At 49.6% G+C, this 19,938-nt stretch overlaps 1 protein-coding gene across 1 annotated transcript in view; it reads right to left on the minus strand.

The window, feature by feature from the left end:
- Positions 1 to 8,618, minus strand: part of TMEM181 (transmembrane protein 181) — a 111,154-nt gene extending 102,536 nt beyond the window's left edge. Inside the window, exon 1 of the mRNA XM_050786730.1 lies at positions 8,394 to 8,618. Within this exon, the coding sequence (XP_050642687.1) occupies positions 8,394 to 8,524 (131 nt within the window). The 5' untranslated portion in view covers positions 8,525 to 8,618. The remainder of the gene's footprint in view (positions 1 to 8,393) is intronic.
- Between the last annotated feature and the right edge of the window lie 11,320 nt (positions 8,619 to 19,938).

Here is a 19,938-nt window from a genome sequence, read left to right on the forward strand (position 1 = left end):
AGGGTGGCCAACCATCCTAACTGTTCCGGGACCGAGAGCTTTCCTGGAACACTAGACTTTCAAGCCAGGATGCACTGACACCGTATCTCTGACCAACACCTCCTGAGCTAGGCCGGAGCCTGTTTCCTCTGCCTTCATTGCATACTCTCCCTCACCCCAACACACACACACCCTCCCCAATTTGCACCTGAGAAACCTCAGGCAACTCAAGTGACACAGTGAAGATTTCAGACACCTCTGCTGGGAAGACGGAGCCACCCTGATCCAGACACAGCTGTACCATGAGTTTGCTGTCTCCGTTTTAGACAGGAGGGATCCGAGATCATCCTATAAGATGGCAGACCCTATTTTCAATAAGCACAGCGGCCGATCCAAGCCAGGACCCGCCCAGTCCTCCTGACTCTTGTTGATCAAACACTCAGCTGCTATGTTTAGAAAATACCGGCAGAGAGAAGCCAAAATCCACAGCCCCGTATCAACACATGAGCTGTTCTTTTCAAGGAAACCCGTTAATGGTGTGGCTTCTGTCCCCAGAAAGATGCTGAAGTCCTAACACGCTGTGCCTGTGAACGTGGCCTGATTTGCTAAGGCCTTGGCAGACCAGCAAGCTAAAATAAGGTCATCAGGGCGGGCCCTAAATCCAGTGTGACTGATGTCCTTATAAAAAGGGGAGATTCTGACACAAACACACATAGAAGGAAGACGATGTAAAGACACAGGGAGATGACAGACATCTACAAGCCAAGCCTGAAGCTACCAGAAGGCAGAGAAAAGGCCTGGGACAGAACGTCCCTCAGGAGGAGCCAATCCTGCCAACACCTGGATTTCGGACTCCGGGCCTCAGAACTGGGGGACGACACATCCCTGTTGCTTGAGCCCGCAGGCTGTGGTGTTTTCTTACCGCAGCCCTAGAAGGCAGCCCCAGAGCCCCAGCTTCCATATCTGGGGAACGAGGCCCACTTCAAGCTTCAGGTGTCCCACCAGCCTTGAGGCCTTTTCTTCCCTGGCAAAGGATGGTCTTTCAGTTGCCAGAGCTGAGTCATCGCTGCAGCCAGATGATGACCAGGAAGAACAGATGGGATGCTTATACCTGCTCTGCTATCCAGGAAATTAGTATCCTTATTTTTTCCCTCTCAATTCAGAGTGAGATGTGGCTTAAATAAACATATTCTGAGGCCAGGCACGGTGGCTCACGCCTGTAATCCCAGCACTTTGGCAGGCTGAGGGAAGTGGACCACGAGGTCAGGAGATCGAGACTATCCCGGCTAACACGGTGAAATCTCATCTCTACTAAAAATACCAAAAATTAGCCGGGTGTGGTACAATGCACCTGTAGTCCCAGCTACTCAGGAGGCTGAAGCAAGAGAATCATTTGAACACGGGAGGTGGAGGCTGCAGTGAGCTGAGATCACGCCACTGCACTCCAGCCTGAGTGACAGAGGGAGACTCCGTCTCAAAAAAAAAAAAAAAAAAAAAACAGGCCGGGCGCGGTGGCTCAAGCCTGTAATCCCAGCACTTTGGGAGGCCGAGACGGGCGGATCACGAGGTCAGGAGATCGAGACCATCCTGGCTAACACGGTGAAACCCCATCTCTACTAAAAAATACAAAAAACTAGCCGGGCGAGGTGGCGGGCGCCTGTAGTCCCAGCTACTCCGGAGGCTGAGGCAGGAGAATGGCGTGAACCCGGGAGGCGGAGCTTGCAGTGAGTCGAGATCCAGCCACTGCACTCCAGCCTGGGCGACAGAGCGAGACTCCGTCTCAAAAAACAAAACAAAACAAAACAAAACAAAAAGCAAAACAAAAAAAAACACTCTGGAGGCCGAGGCAGGCGGATCCCGAGGTCAGCAGTTCGAGACCAGCCTGGCCAACATGGTGAAACCCCTTCTCTACTAAAAACACAAAAATGATCCAGGCATGGTGGTCCACGCATGTAGTCCCAGCTACTCAGGAGGCTGAGGCACAAGAATTGCTTGAACCCAGGAGGCGTAGGTTGTAGTGAGCTGAGATCACGTCACTGCACTCTAGCGTGAGCAACAGAGCAACACTCTGTCTCAAAAACAAACAAACAACAACAACAAAAACCCCATACTCTGCTGTGTGGACAACAGCCGCGCTCACCCCAAGGTTCACAAAGAAGTAATTAAGCCTGGGTAACCACCACAAAGAGACCTGATGAATGCATACGATACAAACTTGGGTTGAATTCCGGTTCTAAAATGCAACCTCGGACAAATTACTTGGTCTGGCTAGACTTCATTTTCCTCTGAGGGTTGCTGGGAAGATTATATAAGACGATGCATGTAAACACTTGGTCCAGAACTCAGTACATAGTAAGGACTCAATAAGAGAGTAACAGTATCTGACAAAATACAATTCAAGAGATGTCCATTATAGACATAAATATGGCCAATACTGTATGTGAAATTCAGAATGTTAGCCTCTGGCTGTGTGATTAAAAGAATATCTAGACTGGGTGCAGTGGCTCATGATTGTAATCCCTGAAATTTGAGAAGTCAAGGCGGGTGGATTACTTGAGGTCAGGAGTTCAAGACCAGCCTGGGCATCACGGTGAAACCCTGTCTCTACTAAAAAAAAAACAAAAATTAGCCAGGCATAGTGGCGCATGCATGTAATCTCAAGCTACTTGGGAGGCTGAGCCAGGAGAATTGCTTGAACCCGGGAGGTGTAGGTTACAGTGAGCTGAGATCAGGCCACTGCACTCCGGCCTAGGTGACAGAGCAAGACGCCATTTCAAAAAAAAAAGATAAAATCCCAGTCTCATCAGGGACACTCACTGTCTCCTCCCACCAAAAAAAGGAAATGAAAGACAGAGAGAGTTGTCAGTCAATAGTTACATTGAGGTGTATCCAGTAACTTGAAAACAAGGAGAAAAAATGAGGTCCTCTGATATGCTTACATCAAAATCAGTACAGATGTGTCAGGAAATGACATTGGCCTTAAACAGAAAACACGGCTCCCAGACCTTTCAACCTGAATGTAACCCGATCAAAGGTGTCAAAGCAGAAAGGAACGTGGGCCAGCCTGGAGGCGTGGAAACGGAGCAGGAGCCAAGGTGAGCTGACAGTGGTCACTGAGCTTTGTGTGGGGAGAGGGAGACGTGGCACCGGGCTCCCAGTACTGCCGCCCATTGGAAAATCCATCAGAGGAGGAAATGGGTGCCTCAGCGTGTCTCCTGCTGCGCTAAGATAATTCTTTTGGCTTTTTTGTTTTTTTGTGAGATGGGAGTCTCGCTCTTGTCGCCCAGGCTGGAGTGCAGTGGCGCAATCTCGGCTCACTGCAACCTCCACCTCCCTGGTTCAAGCGATTCTCCTGCCTCAGCCTCCTGAGTAACTGGGATTACAGGCACCTGCCATCAAACCTGGCTAATTTTTGTATTTTTAGTAGAGACGGGGTTTCACCATGTTGGCCAGACTGGTCTCAAACTCCTGATCTCAAGTGATCCGCCCCCGTCAGCCTTCCAAAGTGCTGGGATTACAGGCGTGAGCCACCGTGCCCAGCCTGCTCTAAGAGATTTCACTCACCCCTCATGGCTCTCCATCCTGGCAGAGATCCACCCCAAGGCAATTACATCCGAATCCTCAAGGGTGGGGCCTGGGCATCTGTGTTTTTAAAAGCTCCCTCACATCCTTGAGCTCAGGAGTTCAAAACCAGCCTGGGCAACATAGTGAGACCTCATCTCTACGAAAAAATTCAAATGAACAAAAAAATTAGTTGGGTGTGGTGGCGCATGCCTGTAGTACCAGCTACTTGGGAGGCTGCAGGGGAGGAGTTGAGGAGGTCAAGGCTGCAGTGAGCCATGATCACACCACTGCACTCCAGCCTTGGTGAGAGGGATGAGACTCTCTGCCCCCATCCACCGCAAAAAAAAAAAAAAAAAAAAAAAAAGAAATAACTCCTTGAGATGATTCTGCAGCCAGCACTGAGAATCCTGATCTTATCAATTCCCCTGGGGTTCAAGCGATTCTCATGCCTCAGCCTCCCAAGCAACTGGGATGACAGGCATGCACCACCACACCCGGCTAAGTTTTGTATTTTTAGTAGAGATGAGCTTTCACTACGTTGCTCAGGCTGGTCTCGAACTCCTGGGCTCAAGTGATCTGCCCGCCTTGGCCTCCCAAAGTGCTGGGATTACAGGCATGAGCCACTGTGCCAGGCTGCCTTTGTCCATTCTACTGTTTTTTAGCATCTGGCTACTTTCCAGTTTAGGAGTATTACAACTTGTGCTGTTATGAACACTTTTTAGTACATGTCTTCTCACGGCCCATGAATACATTTCTGCCGGGCATATAACCGACAGAAAATGCTGGGCCTAAGGAAATGTGTGTTCAACTTTAGTAGCTGCTTGCCAAGTGGTTTTCCATAATGATTACAGCAATTTACCCTCCCATCTGCAGTGCGTGAACATTCCATGTCCTTGTTACCACTTTGGTGGGGTGTAGAGGACAGTCAAGGAGTTTTCCGTAGACTTCAAGTTATTTTCTTTTACAGACAGCCATAGAAAGCCAGCCAGTTTCCCCCATGAATGTGAATGAGAAGCAACAGCCCAAGTGATTTTTTTTTTTTTTTTTTTTTTTTTTTTTTTGAGACGGAGTCTCTTCTGTCGCCCAGGCTGGAGTGCAGTGGCCGGATCTCAGCTCACTGCAAGCTCCGCCTCCCGGGTTCCCGCCATTCTCCTGCCTCAGCCTCCCGAGTAGCTGGGACTACAGGCGCCTGCCACCTCGCCCGGCTAGTTTTTGTATTTTTTAGTAGAGACGGGGTTTCACCGTATTAGGCAGGATGGTCTCGATCTTCTGATCTCGTGATCCGCCCGTCTCGGCCTCCCAAAGTGCTGGGATTACAGGCTTGAGCCACCGCGCCCGGCCAGCCCAAGTGATTATTAGCAGCCAATTGCTATCAAGTTAAAACGAAAGAACTTGATTACATCATTAGGCTGCTGGATCAGCAACCCAATCCATTTCCTTATTGTTTAGACTGGTTCACTGTGGTTTTTCTGTTATGTGTATCTGAAAACATCTTTAGTGCTCTCTTCATAAAGTGTTTGAGTCTTATGAAAATCCTTGTGAAGAGAGTTTCTTTATCCTGATGTGGAAATGGATTGTCCAATGAAATGCAATTAATTCCCCCCAAGGTAGGGGAGTTAGCAAAGGGTAGAACTGGGGCTAGAACCAGGATTTCAGATCCCTGGCCTGCTGTTTTACCACCTTCCCTCTCCTGACAGGCAGTACAACTGTCATCTCTCGTTTTGTGAAAATGGCCATGAGTCCTTTGATCACATAGCTGCAGCTCTTCACTGATGCCAAATTATGTAGCAAATATGCAAACAGCCATGCTGGTGAACAGAGGGGCCAATCATGTTTTGTAAACGGAGCTTTAGCAGCTGTGTTCTTTGCTTCGCCCTGTTATGAGAAAACTGCCAACCACGTGAGGTGAGTCCCTGGTCCTCCAGGGAAAAGAGCTGGTGTGTTTTACCCATAAATCACCAATAAGGAAATGAAGACAGTGAGAAGAGAAGGAACCAAAATCGTAGTAGCAATTTCACCTTCCAGCTAGGCAGATGCAGGAGCTGTAACTAGCAGCTTCCCAACTTAGAAACCCAACAGTATTTCACCTAGTTTTGTACAGCAATGATCCATTGATATAAAAAATTCAATGGAGCTACTGAAGATAGTTCAGTGATCTAAAACATCTTCTCACTAAAAACAGACTTTGTGATTCAGCCTAACTGCCCTGTCTATACAAAATACTGTAAAGTACTCTGCAGTCAACTTGGGCTCACGGTGGGGGGGCAGAATCCATCACTGATCACTTCCAACCGCTGTCAATCTGTCTTCAAGCTCCAACTCAACTAAGGAAGTGGCTCCTGGAGCAAAGACTCAAATGCTTGCTGTAGTACAGGCAGCCAAATTGCTGATGTCACTTGTCCAGTGTAAAATCCTCTAGTGGCTTCACACTGCAATCCCAGTGAAATCCACATTCCTTAGTCTGACCTTCAAGCCTCTTCAGGGTCTGGCCCTGCCTCTCTCTCTGACTACAGTGCTCCAGGCTCACTGGTCTTCCGTCTGTGCCTTGAACATTTCATGTTTTTATGGCCTCAGGGACTTTGCAATCCTCCTTCCTCTTCTGGGACTTTCCTCCCTGCCTCCTTGTCTGGTTAGCTCCTCATTTTTCAGTTCTCAGGCAAATGTCACCTTCAAGATGAGCCTCACCTGACTACCTTGTGTGGCAGCACCCTGTCACTCTCTCATGTCACTTGGTTTATTATCTGTAAGCCCTAGGACAGCAGACACCCTGTCTTGCTCACTGCTGTATTCACAACGCCTAGACCAACAGCAGGAACATAAAAGATGCTCAGTAACTACCAGATGAATAAATTGGTCAATGAATAAAGATGGAGATTAACCACTGGGGTGTGTTCTCTTCTCTGCTATTCGCATAGCGATCATTCCACTTTCACTGAGCTCTGTTGCCAAAGAAATATTCCCAGGAAAAGAAAATACAGAAAAAAAAAAAAAAAAAAGGCCAGGCATGGTGGCTCATGGCTGTAATCTCAATACTTTGGGAGGCCAAGATGGGAGCATCACTTGAGCCCAGGAGTTTGAGACCAGCCTGGGCAATAGAGGGAGATTCCATCTCTACAAAAAATACAAAAATTAGGGGATGGGGCACGGGCCTGCAGTCCTAGCTACTCAGGAGGCTGAGGTAGAAGGACTGCTTGAGTCAGGGAGGTGGAGGATGTAGTGAGCCATGATTGCACCAATGCACTCCAGCCTGGGCTACAGGGCAAGACCCTGTCTCAATAAATAAATAGAAAAAAAAAAAAAAAAAAAAAGAGTAGGGGGTGGGGGGTGGGGGAGTACTAGAAAAGGAGATTGGAAGTAATCTTATTTAACAAGTATGAGGCCGGGCGCGGTGGCTTACGCCTGTAATCCCAGCACTTTGGGAGGCCGAGACGGGCGGATCACGAGATCAGGAGATCGAGACCATCCTGGCTAACACGGTGAAACCCCGTCTCTACTAAAAATACAAAAACTAGCCGGGCGAGGTGGCGGGCGCCTGTAGTCCCAGCTACTCGGGAGGCTGAGGCAAGAGAATGGCGTGAACCCGGGAAGCGGAGCTTGCAGTGAGCTGAGATCGCACCACCGCACTCCAGCCTGCGCGACAGAGCGAGACTCCATCTCAAAAAAAAAAAACAAAAAAAAAAACAACCAAGTATGATATGAAACTGTGGGTTCTTTTCCCATACCCTCAGGTCTCCCAGGAGGCTGCATTAGACAGGTTTCCAGGCTCGCCCAAAAGCTACATCACACGATTTTTTACATTTTTTAAAAATAGGCATTTTCACTCAGTAACCATGACCCCGGTCCCTCTGCGTTGCTGATTAGCCGTGGGAAGGCATTAGGTTTTTGAATGGATGTGAGGATAAGTGTGACACACCTTTTTCTGAGCATGTACCCATGATTATTAACACAGGATGGGTCTTACAAAAATGACGACCACCCGTTCCCCATAGCAGTGCGATACCCTCGCCATCCTTAGCACAGAGTGAGTAAATCATGATTAAACCTCAGCTTTCCGAGACCTTCTGGTTCAGGCTTCCCATTTAACAGACGAAGAATGTTGAAGTGTGGGGTGAGGGAGCCTTCTACCGACTCGCGATAGGGTCCTGTCCCGACACCCCGAGCCGAACTGCAGGGCGCGGAGAGTAAGGGGGGGTGCCGGCGCCAGGGTCTGCAGCCCCCACCGCTCTCCCCTAGGCCGCAGGAGAGGGAGACAGAGATGAACGCAAACAAGTTCCACACAGCGGCTCCCAGGCGCGGTGTCCCCGCAGGGCGCCCCGCCACACCCGTCCGCCCCCAGCCCTCGGCGGCGCCCCAGCCTCGGAGGCGTCCTGCAAAGCCCAGGGGCTGGGGCGCTCGGAGCCGCGGCCAAGACCCTCCTCCTGACGCCGGAGCGCGCGCGGTCGCCTCCCTAGACTCCGCTGCGTGAGGCCCGAGCGGGGGTGGCGGGGCGGGCGCACGGGGAGAACGACGCGGGGCGCGGGGAGGAGCCAGAACCCGCAGCTCCTTTACAGGGTTGGCGGGAGCCTAGGCTCGGGTTTGAGCTGAACGGAAATCGGCCCTTCGCCCGGGGACGCGGGGCTGCCCTGGATCCAGGAAAATGCGCCCCGCTGCCAGCACCCCTGCTCCCCGTCCCCTTCCGAGTCCCTCCCAGATCCCCGGCCCGACCCGGTCCCCATCCTTACGCTCCGCGCCAGGCGGGCGGAGGCGGCCGAGGGCGGGACCAGGCCAAGCCTCCGGCACCGCCGGGGTCCGGGAGGGGACTGCGGCCCGGAAACCTCCGGCCGCCCCGCCGCTGCCGGCGCCGCGCCCACCTGTAGTAGCGGTCATCCTTGAAGGGCGTGAGGTCCTCCTTGAGCTCGCGGTACGCCTCCCGCAGCCGTCGGCACAGGTGCTTGAGCTCGCTGCAGAGCGGGGGCTCAAAGGCAGGGTACTCGGCGTCCATGTTGCGCAGCCTCCCGGGCCCGGCCCCGCCGCTCCGCCCTTTGTGTCGCCGCCTGCGCCCCCTCTCTCCTCCAAGCACCGGGGATCGGGCTGCCGGCGCGCTGGGCGGGACCGAGGAGGAGGAGCAGGTGCTGGGGAGGTGGGGAGGGGGCGCGCAGGAAGCGGACCCGGTGCGCTTAGGGCGCCGCCGCGAGCACGCGAGGAGCCAGTCCGGCCCCCTCCCCGCGGAGGGGGCCTGAGTGGGGGAGGGGGCCGCGCCCATCCGCCTCCGCGCCCATCCGCCGCCGCCCCGGGAGAGGCAGAAGGCGGGGGAGGAAGTGCAACACAAGGTCGTCTGCCGCTCAGGACAAAAATCTCAGTGCCGCCCTCGCCAGTGGCAGCGCTGGGAAGGGAACACACTGGAGGTGGGAGCACGAAGGAAAATGGGGCTTGGGGGCCGGACTGAGAGCCCTTTCCTGCTGGGGAGGTCAAAGGCTGAAGCCGGCTACCGCGTTCAGCACCGCGGACAGCTCCCGGGGGCGCCTTCTGGCTTCTCGGGCTCCACTTGGGGTTGTAGTCATAATAAATATTTTTTAATGAAGCGTGTCCAAGTGAGGTGCCTCTTCCCACATGTACTAAAACCATCAAAAAAAAAAAAAAAAGTCTAGGCAGAGGAGTTTCTCACCCTCTACAAGCTCAACACCAGTGTGCAAACTACAGAGTTAACCAATTAACACGTCTTCTACGGAATGGCTTCTCCAAAGCGTGGTGTGATCTCCTCTTGTGAATTTTTCCAATAATACGTGGAGAAACAGCCTTTCCAGACGATGAGTGCATTTCCATCTGAACCCAGGGCAGGTTTCCACGCAAGATTCATCCTGCCTGCACTGGGGGAAACCTCTTGCTTTTAGGGACAAAACCTACACAATTGAACCTAAATAATTGTGGAATATCGATCCCAGGAATCTGTATTTGTCCAAACTCCACGGGCAAGTCTAATGACCACTCAGGTGCCAGCAGTCTCAGCATTCCCATGTGTCCTTCTGTCTGTGCCTACTCTGTCACTCCACCCGCTCTTCCTTGCTCTGTATTTTTATTTCTTTTCTCCTTTTACATTTTGGAACAGCTTTTGTATGCTAGCCAGGCTCCCCTATCAGGGCTTGCACATCTTGCCATAACTGCTGATCATCTTGCACTGCACACGGTTAGGTTTTAGCCTTAATTCATTAACATGAGCATTTGTGTTTAATCATCTCAGGATTAAAAAAAAAAGAGCTCAGGTTTGGTAATACTCAAAATATAGTGCATCAAGAGGCGCACTAAGAAGAACTTCAGAGAACACACATGCAGATTTGTTTTCTGAAATGAGAGACTGAGTTCAGCATGTGCCATATTTTAAACATTGTATCATTGGCTACAGAGAGCTTATTTTTAGGAGGAATATAGGCCAATCTCCAAGATACATCAAAACACTTAAAAAAATCCTCTAGGGAGCTTTCCTTAGCTTCTCAAGCCTAGTTTTTTTCCTCCCTCTTTGAAGTACAGTAGCCCCTCGAGGATAATACACATCTGGCTCCAGCACTGTGAGGTACTAATCTATTTTGTCAGCTCTTTTACTACAAATCGCTAGAAATTTGAGATAAAACACACACACACAGTGACTGTACATGTTATGTACAGCTGAACCACATACTATAATTTTTTTGTACATTTTATTTCCCGTAGAATTAATGGTTGTCATTTTTATTGCTTGATTTTTAAATATACTTATTAGTATAACCTCAGGTCCCACACCAGTTGTCTAATTTCTCTCTTAAGATGCTCTGGTGCATGAGACATCCTGTCGGTTTTGCCTTTGTGAATGACAGCTGTCCTGGGCCTTCTGACCAGCTGTAGACAAGTTATCTTCATACCCAGTGCATGGGTGTCTGGAGGGATCTCCCCACCATCATCCTGGGCATTCTCTCCCCTCTGTTCTGTTTGAATCCCACATTTTCTATTTACTGGTAGAAAATATCTTCTACAAGATTTTGAGAAAAGATGCATGGGATGCAAATTTTTTGAGGTTGTGGATGTAGGAAAATGACATTCTTTTACACTTTCTTGATAGCTTGGCTAGGAATAAAAAATTTGGTTGGAAATAGATTTTGTTTTTTGTTTTTGTTTTTGTTTTTGAGATGGAGTCTTGCTCTGTTGCCCAGGCTGGAGTGCAATGGTGCAATCTCGGCTCACTGCAGCCTCAAACTCGCAGGCAAGCGATCCTCCCACCTCAGCCTCCTAAGCAGCTAGGACTACAGGTGCACGATACCATGCCAAGCTAATTTTCATATTTTTTGTAGAGATGGGGTTTCACCATGATGCCCAGGCTGGTCTTGAACTCCTGGGCTCAAGTGATCTGTTCACCTTGGCCTCCCAAAGTGCTGGGCTGACAGGTGTGAGCTGCTGTACCTGGCCTATGCCAGGCATTTCTTTCTTTCTCTCTCTCTTTTTTTTTTTTTTTTTTTTTTTTTAAGACGGAGTCTTGCTCTGTCGCCCAGGCTGGAGTGCAGTGGCAGGATCTCCATTCACTGCAACCTCTGCCTCCTGAGTTCAAATAATTCTCCTGCCTCATTCTCCTGAGTAGCTGGGATTATAGGCGTGCGCCACCACTGTCAGCTAATTTTTATATTTTTAGTAGAAATGGGGTTTCATCATGTTGGCCAGGCTGTCAGGGTCTCACTCTGTCACCCATGCTGGAGTGCAGTGGTGTGATCACTTAAGTGAGGTGGCCTCTGTATTTCCTTTGTGATTGGTCCTTGTCTTGTTTGGGTGTCTAGACATGTTATATTGAATGTTATACCACTTTGCTTTTATAGTGAAGGAGAAGTGTTTCCTCTTTTTTAATTTTCTGAAAGTGTATAAGGGTAGAGAAACAAGTTCCTTGAAAGTTGATGGTACTAATCAGTAAAACTATTTGGCTTGAAATTTTCTTTGCAGGAAGATTTTCTACTGATAACTATATTTCCAAGTTTTCAAATTTACAGCATACAATTGTTTATAGTCTTATTTTCTGTTTCTTAAAAAGATCTCTCTCTGAAGTTAGATTCCGTTTCTATTCCTGATATCACACTTTTGTGCTTTCTTTTTTTCTTCCTATATCATGCCAGATATTTGTCAAATTAATCTTTTCCAAGAACTAACTTTGACATCATGGACCCTCTTGAATGTATTTTCGGTTTTTATGCTCATTAAATTTGATCTGGCCAGGTGTGGTGGCTCATGCCCGTAATCCCAGCACTTTGGGAGGCTAAGGTGGGTGGATTGCTTGAGCTCAGGAATTCAAGACCAGCCTGGGCAACATACAAGACCCTGTCTCTACAGAAAAATACAAAAATTAGCCAGGCATGGTGGTGCATACCTATAGTACCAGCTATTTGGGAGGCTAAGGTGAGAGGATCCCTTGAACCCAGGAGGTTGGTCAAGGCTGCAGTAAGCTGTGATCACACCACTGCACTCCAGCATGGTGACAGAGTGAGACCCTGTCTCAAAAACAAAACAAAACAAAAAACACAGTTTTTTAATCTTAAAAATCAGCCTAGTTGCTGAATGGGGAGTGGCCTGGGGGAGGAGGGAGCAGGAAGCCCGCAGGAGGCTGCTGAAGAGGCAGAAGTGAGGGTGGTGCTGGCCCAGGTCAGGCAGCAGAGGGAGGGAGGGAGCCCTTGCAGAAGTGGCCGGGACTTGGTAGTGGCTACTGTGGAACAAGAAGGAGAGTGAAGGGTCCGGGATAGCTCCCCGTCATCTGGAACCGCTGTGCACCCTTCCACAGGGTCCCAAGACCACTACACACTGGGTGGAGCGGATGAGTTGGTCTGGCAGAGAGGGACTCAGCAGTCTTGGAGATAGAGAACCAGCTGGGACCATACCCTCTGCGGGGCAGGGCTGTTTCTGCGCTGCGTGGGGCTACCTGTCTCCTCCAGGCATCACAGTGATTGGCATGTGTTAGACACTCCATAAATATTTGCTGATTAATGAAAGAACAACCAAAAAAATCTGTGTCCTGAACTCACTAGTGGAGCGCCTTAGCCTGCCTGGACTCAGCAATGCCTGTGTAGCCCTCCAATCGGAGTCTGGGCTTACGCTGCCCCCAACACGCACCACACACAGCCGCGATGTGCTGCAGGCAGCTCACCCTGCCTCGTGACAGCTGATGGTGACATTTCCAGGAATCTTGAGAGTCAATTTTTAAATACAGTCATTATATAAAATTAAATTGCTACTTATGGCACATCTCTCTCCAACTCCTCATTCAGTGACTCTGGTGGGAATATTTATATCATGGAAACCAGCAAAAGCCACAAATCAGAGTTGATTTCATTTCATTGTTTTAGTCTAGGCTCTAGACTTAAGAATGTGATGAAGGCAGTGTTCATAATGCAATTTAAATTTAAAATGCGTCATATCTGCAGCCATCACATTGTAAATAGCACAAAAGAATCGAGGAGATCTGATCTTCAAAAACTATTATCCCATTTAGCAAAGAAATGGCTTGTGTCATTAATGTATGAGTAAAGTTCTAACATATGTTTGTGATGTTTCATTGAAGATACATTTTCGTTGTTTCACTTTTGTCTTGCTCAAAAATGTAAATGAAAATAACCAACATTCATGTTGAAGCTACATTTGTTTACCAATTACAATCATAGGTTGGCTGCAAGACAAATATTTGGCAAAAATCAACAAAAGCATTAGCTATTAAGTCTGGCTATATGGAGTTATAAGAAAGAATATTGTGTATTTTGTTATTGTAATTGTGTACTACACATCCTATATAGCAATACAATTTATAATGCTCATGTAAGGTATATTTATTCATTCCAAGTTTGTCTGTATGTTTCTGGAGAGCTGGTTGTTAGCTATTTACCAGCACACCACTCCACTTGTTTGTCAATTTATAACCTTCAGCTCAAAGCATTGTTCTCCTGAAGAGGGCACCAGAAGGGGATGGAGCCCAAATAACAGAGAGCACTGCACGGGGAATGGGGGAGAGGCTGTTTACCCAGTAGCAAGGACCTGGCAGGCTGGGTAATTTCAATGTGAATACGAAGAAGGCTGAGTGCTGATCAAGGTGCCATTTACATTTTATACTCACTACCTTCTATTGCGAGGCTCACGACTGGTTTTGTTTATTTCCATAAACATACAGCAAAATAATCCTCCAGATCATCTTCGGGAACCTGGACAAAGTCTGAACAAAATGAACCCATCTTCGTTTGGAGCATCATCTCCCTCATGGGAAGCTGACTGCAAAGGAGAAAGGAAGTTAAAAGCAAAGGTCCGGGCAGGCGCAGCTGCGCAGATTTCCCTGGAAGGGAGGCTTCTGCCTGAGGTGCTGGCTTCTGCTCCCTGGGGAGCTGGCGCTTGTTCTCTGTGGTTCAGCAGGCTTCAAGGAGCGATTCTGAAAGAGGGGCTGCGGCCTCATGGCTCTGAGATTTGCTCCTGACTCTTTTTCAACACACACTGCCTGGATTAGAGGAAAGTCACTTACGATTTTCTATCTGAGATTTCCCCATCTCTTAACTGGGACCAAACCTTTGTAGGGGAGGAAACATTTCTTTTCCTCACCCGTCACTAGGGTCATGGCCAGGGCCCCCATTAACAAGAGAAAACCATACAAATTTTATTTAATACAGCCATGCACCTCATAAAGATGCTTCAGTCCACAACAGACCGAATATATGATGGTGATCCCATATGATTATAATACTGTGTTTTAGTTGTCTCTTTTCTATGTTTAGATACAAAAATACTTGCCGTTGTGTTTCAATTGCCTGCAGTGTTCAACACAGTGAATGCTGTGCGGGTTTGCAGTCCGGAAAAAATCAGTGGCCCCACAGAGCCCAGGTGTGCCACCGGTCGTGCCTCTAGGTCTGTGTAAGTGCACTCTGTGAGGTTCCCACAGTGACAAAATGGCCTAGCGACACATTTCTCAGGACACTTCGCATCATTAAATGATGCAAGTTTTACATGACACAGAAACCTTCAGAAATGAGAACCCAAAGACACGGACACCTGTTTTTTCATTTGTTTGTCTGTTTTGAGATGGAGTCTCACTCTGTTGCCCAGGCTGGAGTGCAGTGGGGCAATCTCGGCTCACTGCAACCTCTGCCTCCCGGGTTCCAGCGATTCTCCTGCCTCAGCCTCCCGAGTAACTGGGATTACAGCTAATTTTTGTATTTTTAGTAGAGATGGGGTTTCACCGTGTTGGCCAGCCTGGTCTCAAACTCCTGACCTCAAGTGATCCACCCACCTCGGCCTCCCAAACTGCTGGGATTACAGGCGTGAGCCACTGTGTCCAGCTGACACCTGTGTATTTTTACACTGCTAAGTCTGATGAAGAAGTGGACAGGTGTGAAGGACAGCTGGACAAAGGAGTGTGATCCCCTGGGAATAAGCTGGGGGACTCCGCAGTGCCCATTTGTGCAGGTTCTTCTCTGTGCCCCTGTCTTCAGAGATGAGACGTTCCTCTCCTCTGGGGGCAGGGAGGGCACCTGTGGAACGAGGGTCATGGACCTGCTGCAGGGACCAGGGGGTGTGGGGAAGGTGAGAGCGACCTTCCTGCTTCTGCTGTTTTCTCAAATGTCAAGGTGCCACATTCTGGGGTGATGTGTCCTGAACCCCGTCACCTTCCCCGAGAAGGGCTTGTGGGGTCTTCCTGCTATCAGAACAAGCTGTACTGTGGCTTGCGAACCTGGTGTTACGTGGGGTTGGCTCTGGGTGTCATCTTTACCTTTGCCTTATTTTTGGAGACTACAGGTATCCAGATGGAAAGAACCGAAAGTCATCCGTTCTTGCCATTTAGATGGGAGAAAACCTTGGCTAATAAGATGATGTTCAGCTGTGTCGCTACAGGTACTGAGGATTTTTTAAAAAGCACCAGGCTCTAATCCATCTTGAATTAATTTTCGTATAAGGAGTAAGGAAAGGATCCAGTAAATCATGCTGCTATAAAGACAAATGCACACGTATGTTTATTGCGGCACTATTCACAATAGCAAAGACTTGGAATCAACCCAAATGTCCATCAGTGACAGACTGGATTAAGAAAATGTGGCACATATACACCATGAAATACTATGCAGCCATAAAAAAGGATGAGTTCGTGTCCTTTGTAGGGACATGGATGCAGCTGGAAACCAACATTGTCAGCAAACTATGGCAAGAACAGAAAACCAAACACCGCATGTTCTCACTCATAGGTGGGAACTGAACAATGAGATCACTTGGACTCGGGAAGGGGAGCATCACACACCGGGGCCTATCACGGGGAGGGGGGAGGGGGGAGGGATTGTATTGGGAGTTATACCTGATGTAAATGACGAGTTGATGGGTGCTGACGAGTTGAAGGGTGCAGCACACCAATATGGCACAAGTATACATATGTAACAAACCTGCACGTTATGCACATGTACCCTAGAACTTAAAGTATAATAATAAAAAAAGGCCGGGCGCGGTGGCTCAAGCCTGTAATCCCAGCACTTTGGGAGGCCGAGACGGGCGGATCACGAGGTCAGGAGATCGAGACCATCCTGGCTGACACGGTGAAACCCCGTCTCTACTAAAAAATACAAAAAAAACTTAGCCGGGCGCGGTGGCGGGCGCCTGTAGTCCCAGCTACTCGGGAGGCTGAGGCAGGAGAATGGTGTAAACCCGGGAGGCGGAGCTTGCAGTGAGCTGAGATCCGGCCACTGCACTCCAGCCTGGGCGACAGAGCGAGACTCAGTCTCAAAAAAAAAAAAAAAAAAAAAAAAAAAAAAAATAATAATAATAATAAAATTTTAATAAAGTTAAAAAAAAAAAAAAAGTACCAGGCTCGGCCGGGCGCTGTGGTTCATGCTTGTAATCCCAGCACTTTAGGAGGCCGAGGCGGGCGGACCGTGAGGTCAGGAGTTCGAGATCAGCCTGACCAACATGGTGAAATCCCGTCTCTACTAAAAATACAAAAATTAGCCGGGCGTGGTGACTCATGCCTGTAACCCCAACTACTCGGAAGGCTGAGGCAGGAGAATCGCTTGAACCCAGGAGGCGGAGGTTGCAATGAGCCGAGATCGGGTCATTGCACTCCAGCCTGGCGACAGAGCGAGACTCCGTCTCCATACAAAACTCCCTCGGAGTGCTCGCGGCCGGGATCGCGCCTAGAGCGGGTGGGCGCAGGGCGGGTGCACGTACAGGACGGGTGCGCGCGCAGGCCGAGGACCCTGCACTCAGGGTCTGCGCTCTGGTCGAGGGCTCGTTCCCTGGGGAGTTTCCTTTCCTGTTCCCTACCCTGAGCGGCTGCCGCTCGCGCCTTTGGTCTGACCCAGGCCGGCCATGGCTTCAGCTTGGAGGAGCTACAGAAAGATCCAGAAGAGGTAAAGTTGTTGTTGGAAAAGGCAACTAGGAAACAGTACGTGATGCCCTTCCAGCTGAAAAATCCAAGACTGAGACAGAAATGAACAGGATGCGGCAGAAATCACAGAGGAAAGCAGAACTCCTTGACAGCAAAAAGCCAGCTGCGGTGTTGGCTTCCATTACGGGGGACCTACAGTGACACTCGGTGACTATGCACGGGGTCAGCCAGGTGAGGAGGCCAAGTTCTCGCTGAGAACGTGTAGATGCGCTTGCCAGAGAGGTCGTGTGATCTCTTGGTATAGGATCTAACTGGGCAGGGTTATCCATGAGGGTGAACAATCCATTGACACCTACTTCTGTGGAAGGCAAGTCGGATACAGTTCTTACCTTCTGTAGAAGGAAAGCAGAAAACACGGGTGGGATCACCTGACTCAGGTTGAAAAAGGGTACAAATAAACAGAAAAGGCCCCCTACGACACTGGAACAGACCATAGGGAGGGGCTGACGAACGTTCTAGAGGAAGTGGATGAGGATGGAGATAAGGCTGTGCAGAGAACCATTCACAAAGCCTGGCTGGAATCAGGGGCCAAACGAGCCTAGGGGACAGGTTCTGAGACTTTAAAGTCCTTTTGGGAACTGTGATGTGGAAGTGCTGGTGTTCCCAGTAGGGGAATACTGGTGAGCTACACATAGGCACTTACAGGTAACTTCTTACAGGGGCCTCTTTTTTTTTTTTTTTTTTTTTTTTTGGGACGGAGTCTCGCTCTGTCGCCCAGGCTGGAGTGCAGTGGCCGGATCTCAGCTCACTGCAAGCTCCGCCTCCCGGGTTCCCGCCATTCTCCTGCCTCAGCCTCCCGAGTAGCTGGGACTACAGGCGCCCGCCACCTCGCCCCGCTAGTTTTTTGTATTTTTTAGTAGAGATGGGGTTTCACCGTGTTAGCCAGGATGGTCTCGTTCTCCTGACCTTGTGATCCGCCCGTCTCGGCCTCCCAAAGTGCTGGGATTACAGGCTTGAGCCACCGCGCCAGGCCACAGGGGCCTCTTCTAAGCAAAGGCAATGCATTCTCCATTTCCTACTGGAAGATTTATTTAAAGAAAATATGCCTATTAAACAAAACAAGCAAACAAGAAGTCCCATGGCACAGATGCTTTCACACCTGGTGGTTGGTTATGTTTCCAACATCGTGTACCAGTCCTTTATCCACATAGATAATTCACTTTTTTTCAAGTATACTCTCAAGAGGTCCACATCATGAAAAACAGGTTAAGAAATGAGATAGGCCAAGTTAGCAGAGCCAGGGACACGGCCACCAGCTCGCTGTGGCCCAGTCGGGGTGCCTGTGCTGCTGCCACAGTGAGTGTGGAGGACCAGGTCAGGAATGGGACAGAGGGGCTGGGCTTTTGCTGCTTCTGGCTGCCTAGCAGGCAGACTCTAACCAGCGGGTTACACGGAGGCACTAAGTGGGTCTGGGCAGTGTGGTGTTCTCAAGAGGCTGGTTTGGTCTAGTCTAACCCATCCGCTCTTCCCAGGAGCTGTTGGTGGAGAAACGTGGCCTCTGTCTCCCACAAAGACTCTTGGGCTCATTCTCTTGCTATCCTCCCACGAGCTCGGCTTGGCTTACACCAGCACCTGCTGGCAAGTGTGTGTGTTAGAAAAAGAGAATGTTTACAAGCTCATCCTGTGGGAGGGAACCCTGGATGCAACGGTGAGACCCGCTGGAGTGCAGCGCTCAGGAACAGATGGGCTGGGGGCGCGAGGCTGACTCCATGTGGCCTAAGATGGGCAGGGATCCTGAGGGTTCCATGAGCTGGACGCTCTGTGGCTTTTAGAAACTTCCCTTCCCAAGCTGCCTGAATCTGTAAGGTCATCAAAGGAACCACTTAGCGAAGAAGAGACTTTTCTTCCACCAGTGCAGGAAATGGGACCTAGGCTGGAACTGGTTGTTCCAAAGGGTGGAGGAAGGCAGTCTCTTTCTATTAGAGGAATGTTTTCTCTGAAGTTCTGTAACAAAGGAAACTGATGAGAAAACACAATCCTGGGATGGAAGAGCCTCCTGCAGTCAGAAGCAGGTGCTTGAGAAAGGCAGGAAGTGGGACTCAAGAGGACCCCATGGACTCAGGCACAGAAAGAAGTTCATCACTGGAGGGTGTGTCTCCTTCTCATAGGGGTTGGAGGGGGGAGCGCATGAGTGTGTCACACACGTACTGTGGTGTCTGGTCTGCCTGCCTTTTTACTGGGGAGAGAAAGAAAATATAACACTGGTCAAGCCCGTTTCAGTGACCCCAGACATTGAAATAAAAGAAAATGCCCCTGCTACTGGGTGAAAGTGCAAGATTCTGATCAGTGGTTCCTAGAAGATCCTCAAGGTGACACAGGAGACACCGAGTTGATTCATGTGAAAGGAGGAACCACAGACCATTCACATGAGCTGGAGGATGAAACAACAGGAGACATGGAGACCCTTGGTTCCCAGGACAGCACGGGAATGGTGTCAGGGCTGGGCACTTCTCTACTTTTGGAGGAGTGGAAAAAGGAAACACTAGGTTCTATCCATACCCTCAGGGTTGAAGACGATGGGAAATGACTGGCACAACTGGGAGAAGGCAATGTGACTGGTTGCCTCTATCATCCAAGCTCCCCGCTCTTTCCCGGGACAAGAGCTATCCCATAGCTGTGCCTGCAGTGAGGATGCTGCACCATCACCGGGTGTAGGGGAGAGCCTGGGAGCCAGCCAGAGCTAAGTGGCAAATGGGATGCTGGGATTCCCAACAGTGACCTGGAAGAACACATGGGCAGGTCAGAGGACAAAGAACAAGATGCTTTGCAAGGTGTCTGCATGCTGCCTGAGCGGTGGTTGAAGCTTAAGAAATTCCTATGACTGCCGGGCGCGGTGGCGGGTGCGGTGGCTCACACCTGTAATCCCAGCACTTTGGGAGGTCAAGATGGGTGAATCACCTGAAATCAGGTGTTAGAGACCAGCCTGGCCAACATGGTGAAACCCCATCTCTACTAAAAATACAAAAATTAGCTGGGCATGGTGGTGCGTGCCTGTAATCCCTGCTACTCGG

Source organism: Macaca thibetana, chromosome 4, assembly GCF_024542745.1.
Source record: "Macaca thibetana thibetana isolate TM-01 chromosome 4, ASM2454274v1, whole genome shotgun sequence".
Taxonomy (NCBI): Eukaryota; Metazoa; Chordata; class Mammalia; order Primates; family Cercopithecidae; genus Macaca; species Macaca thibetana.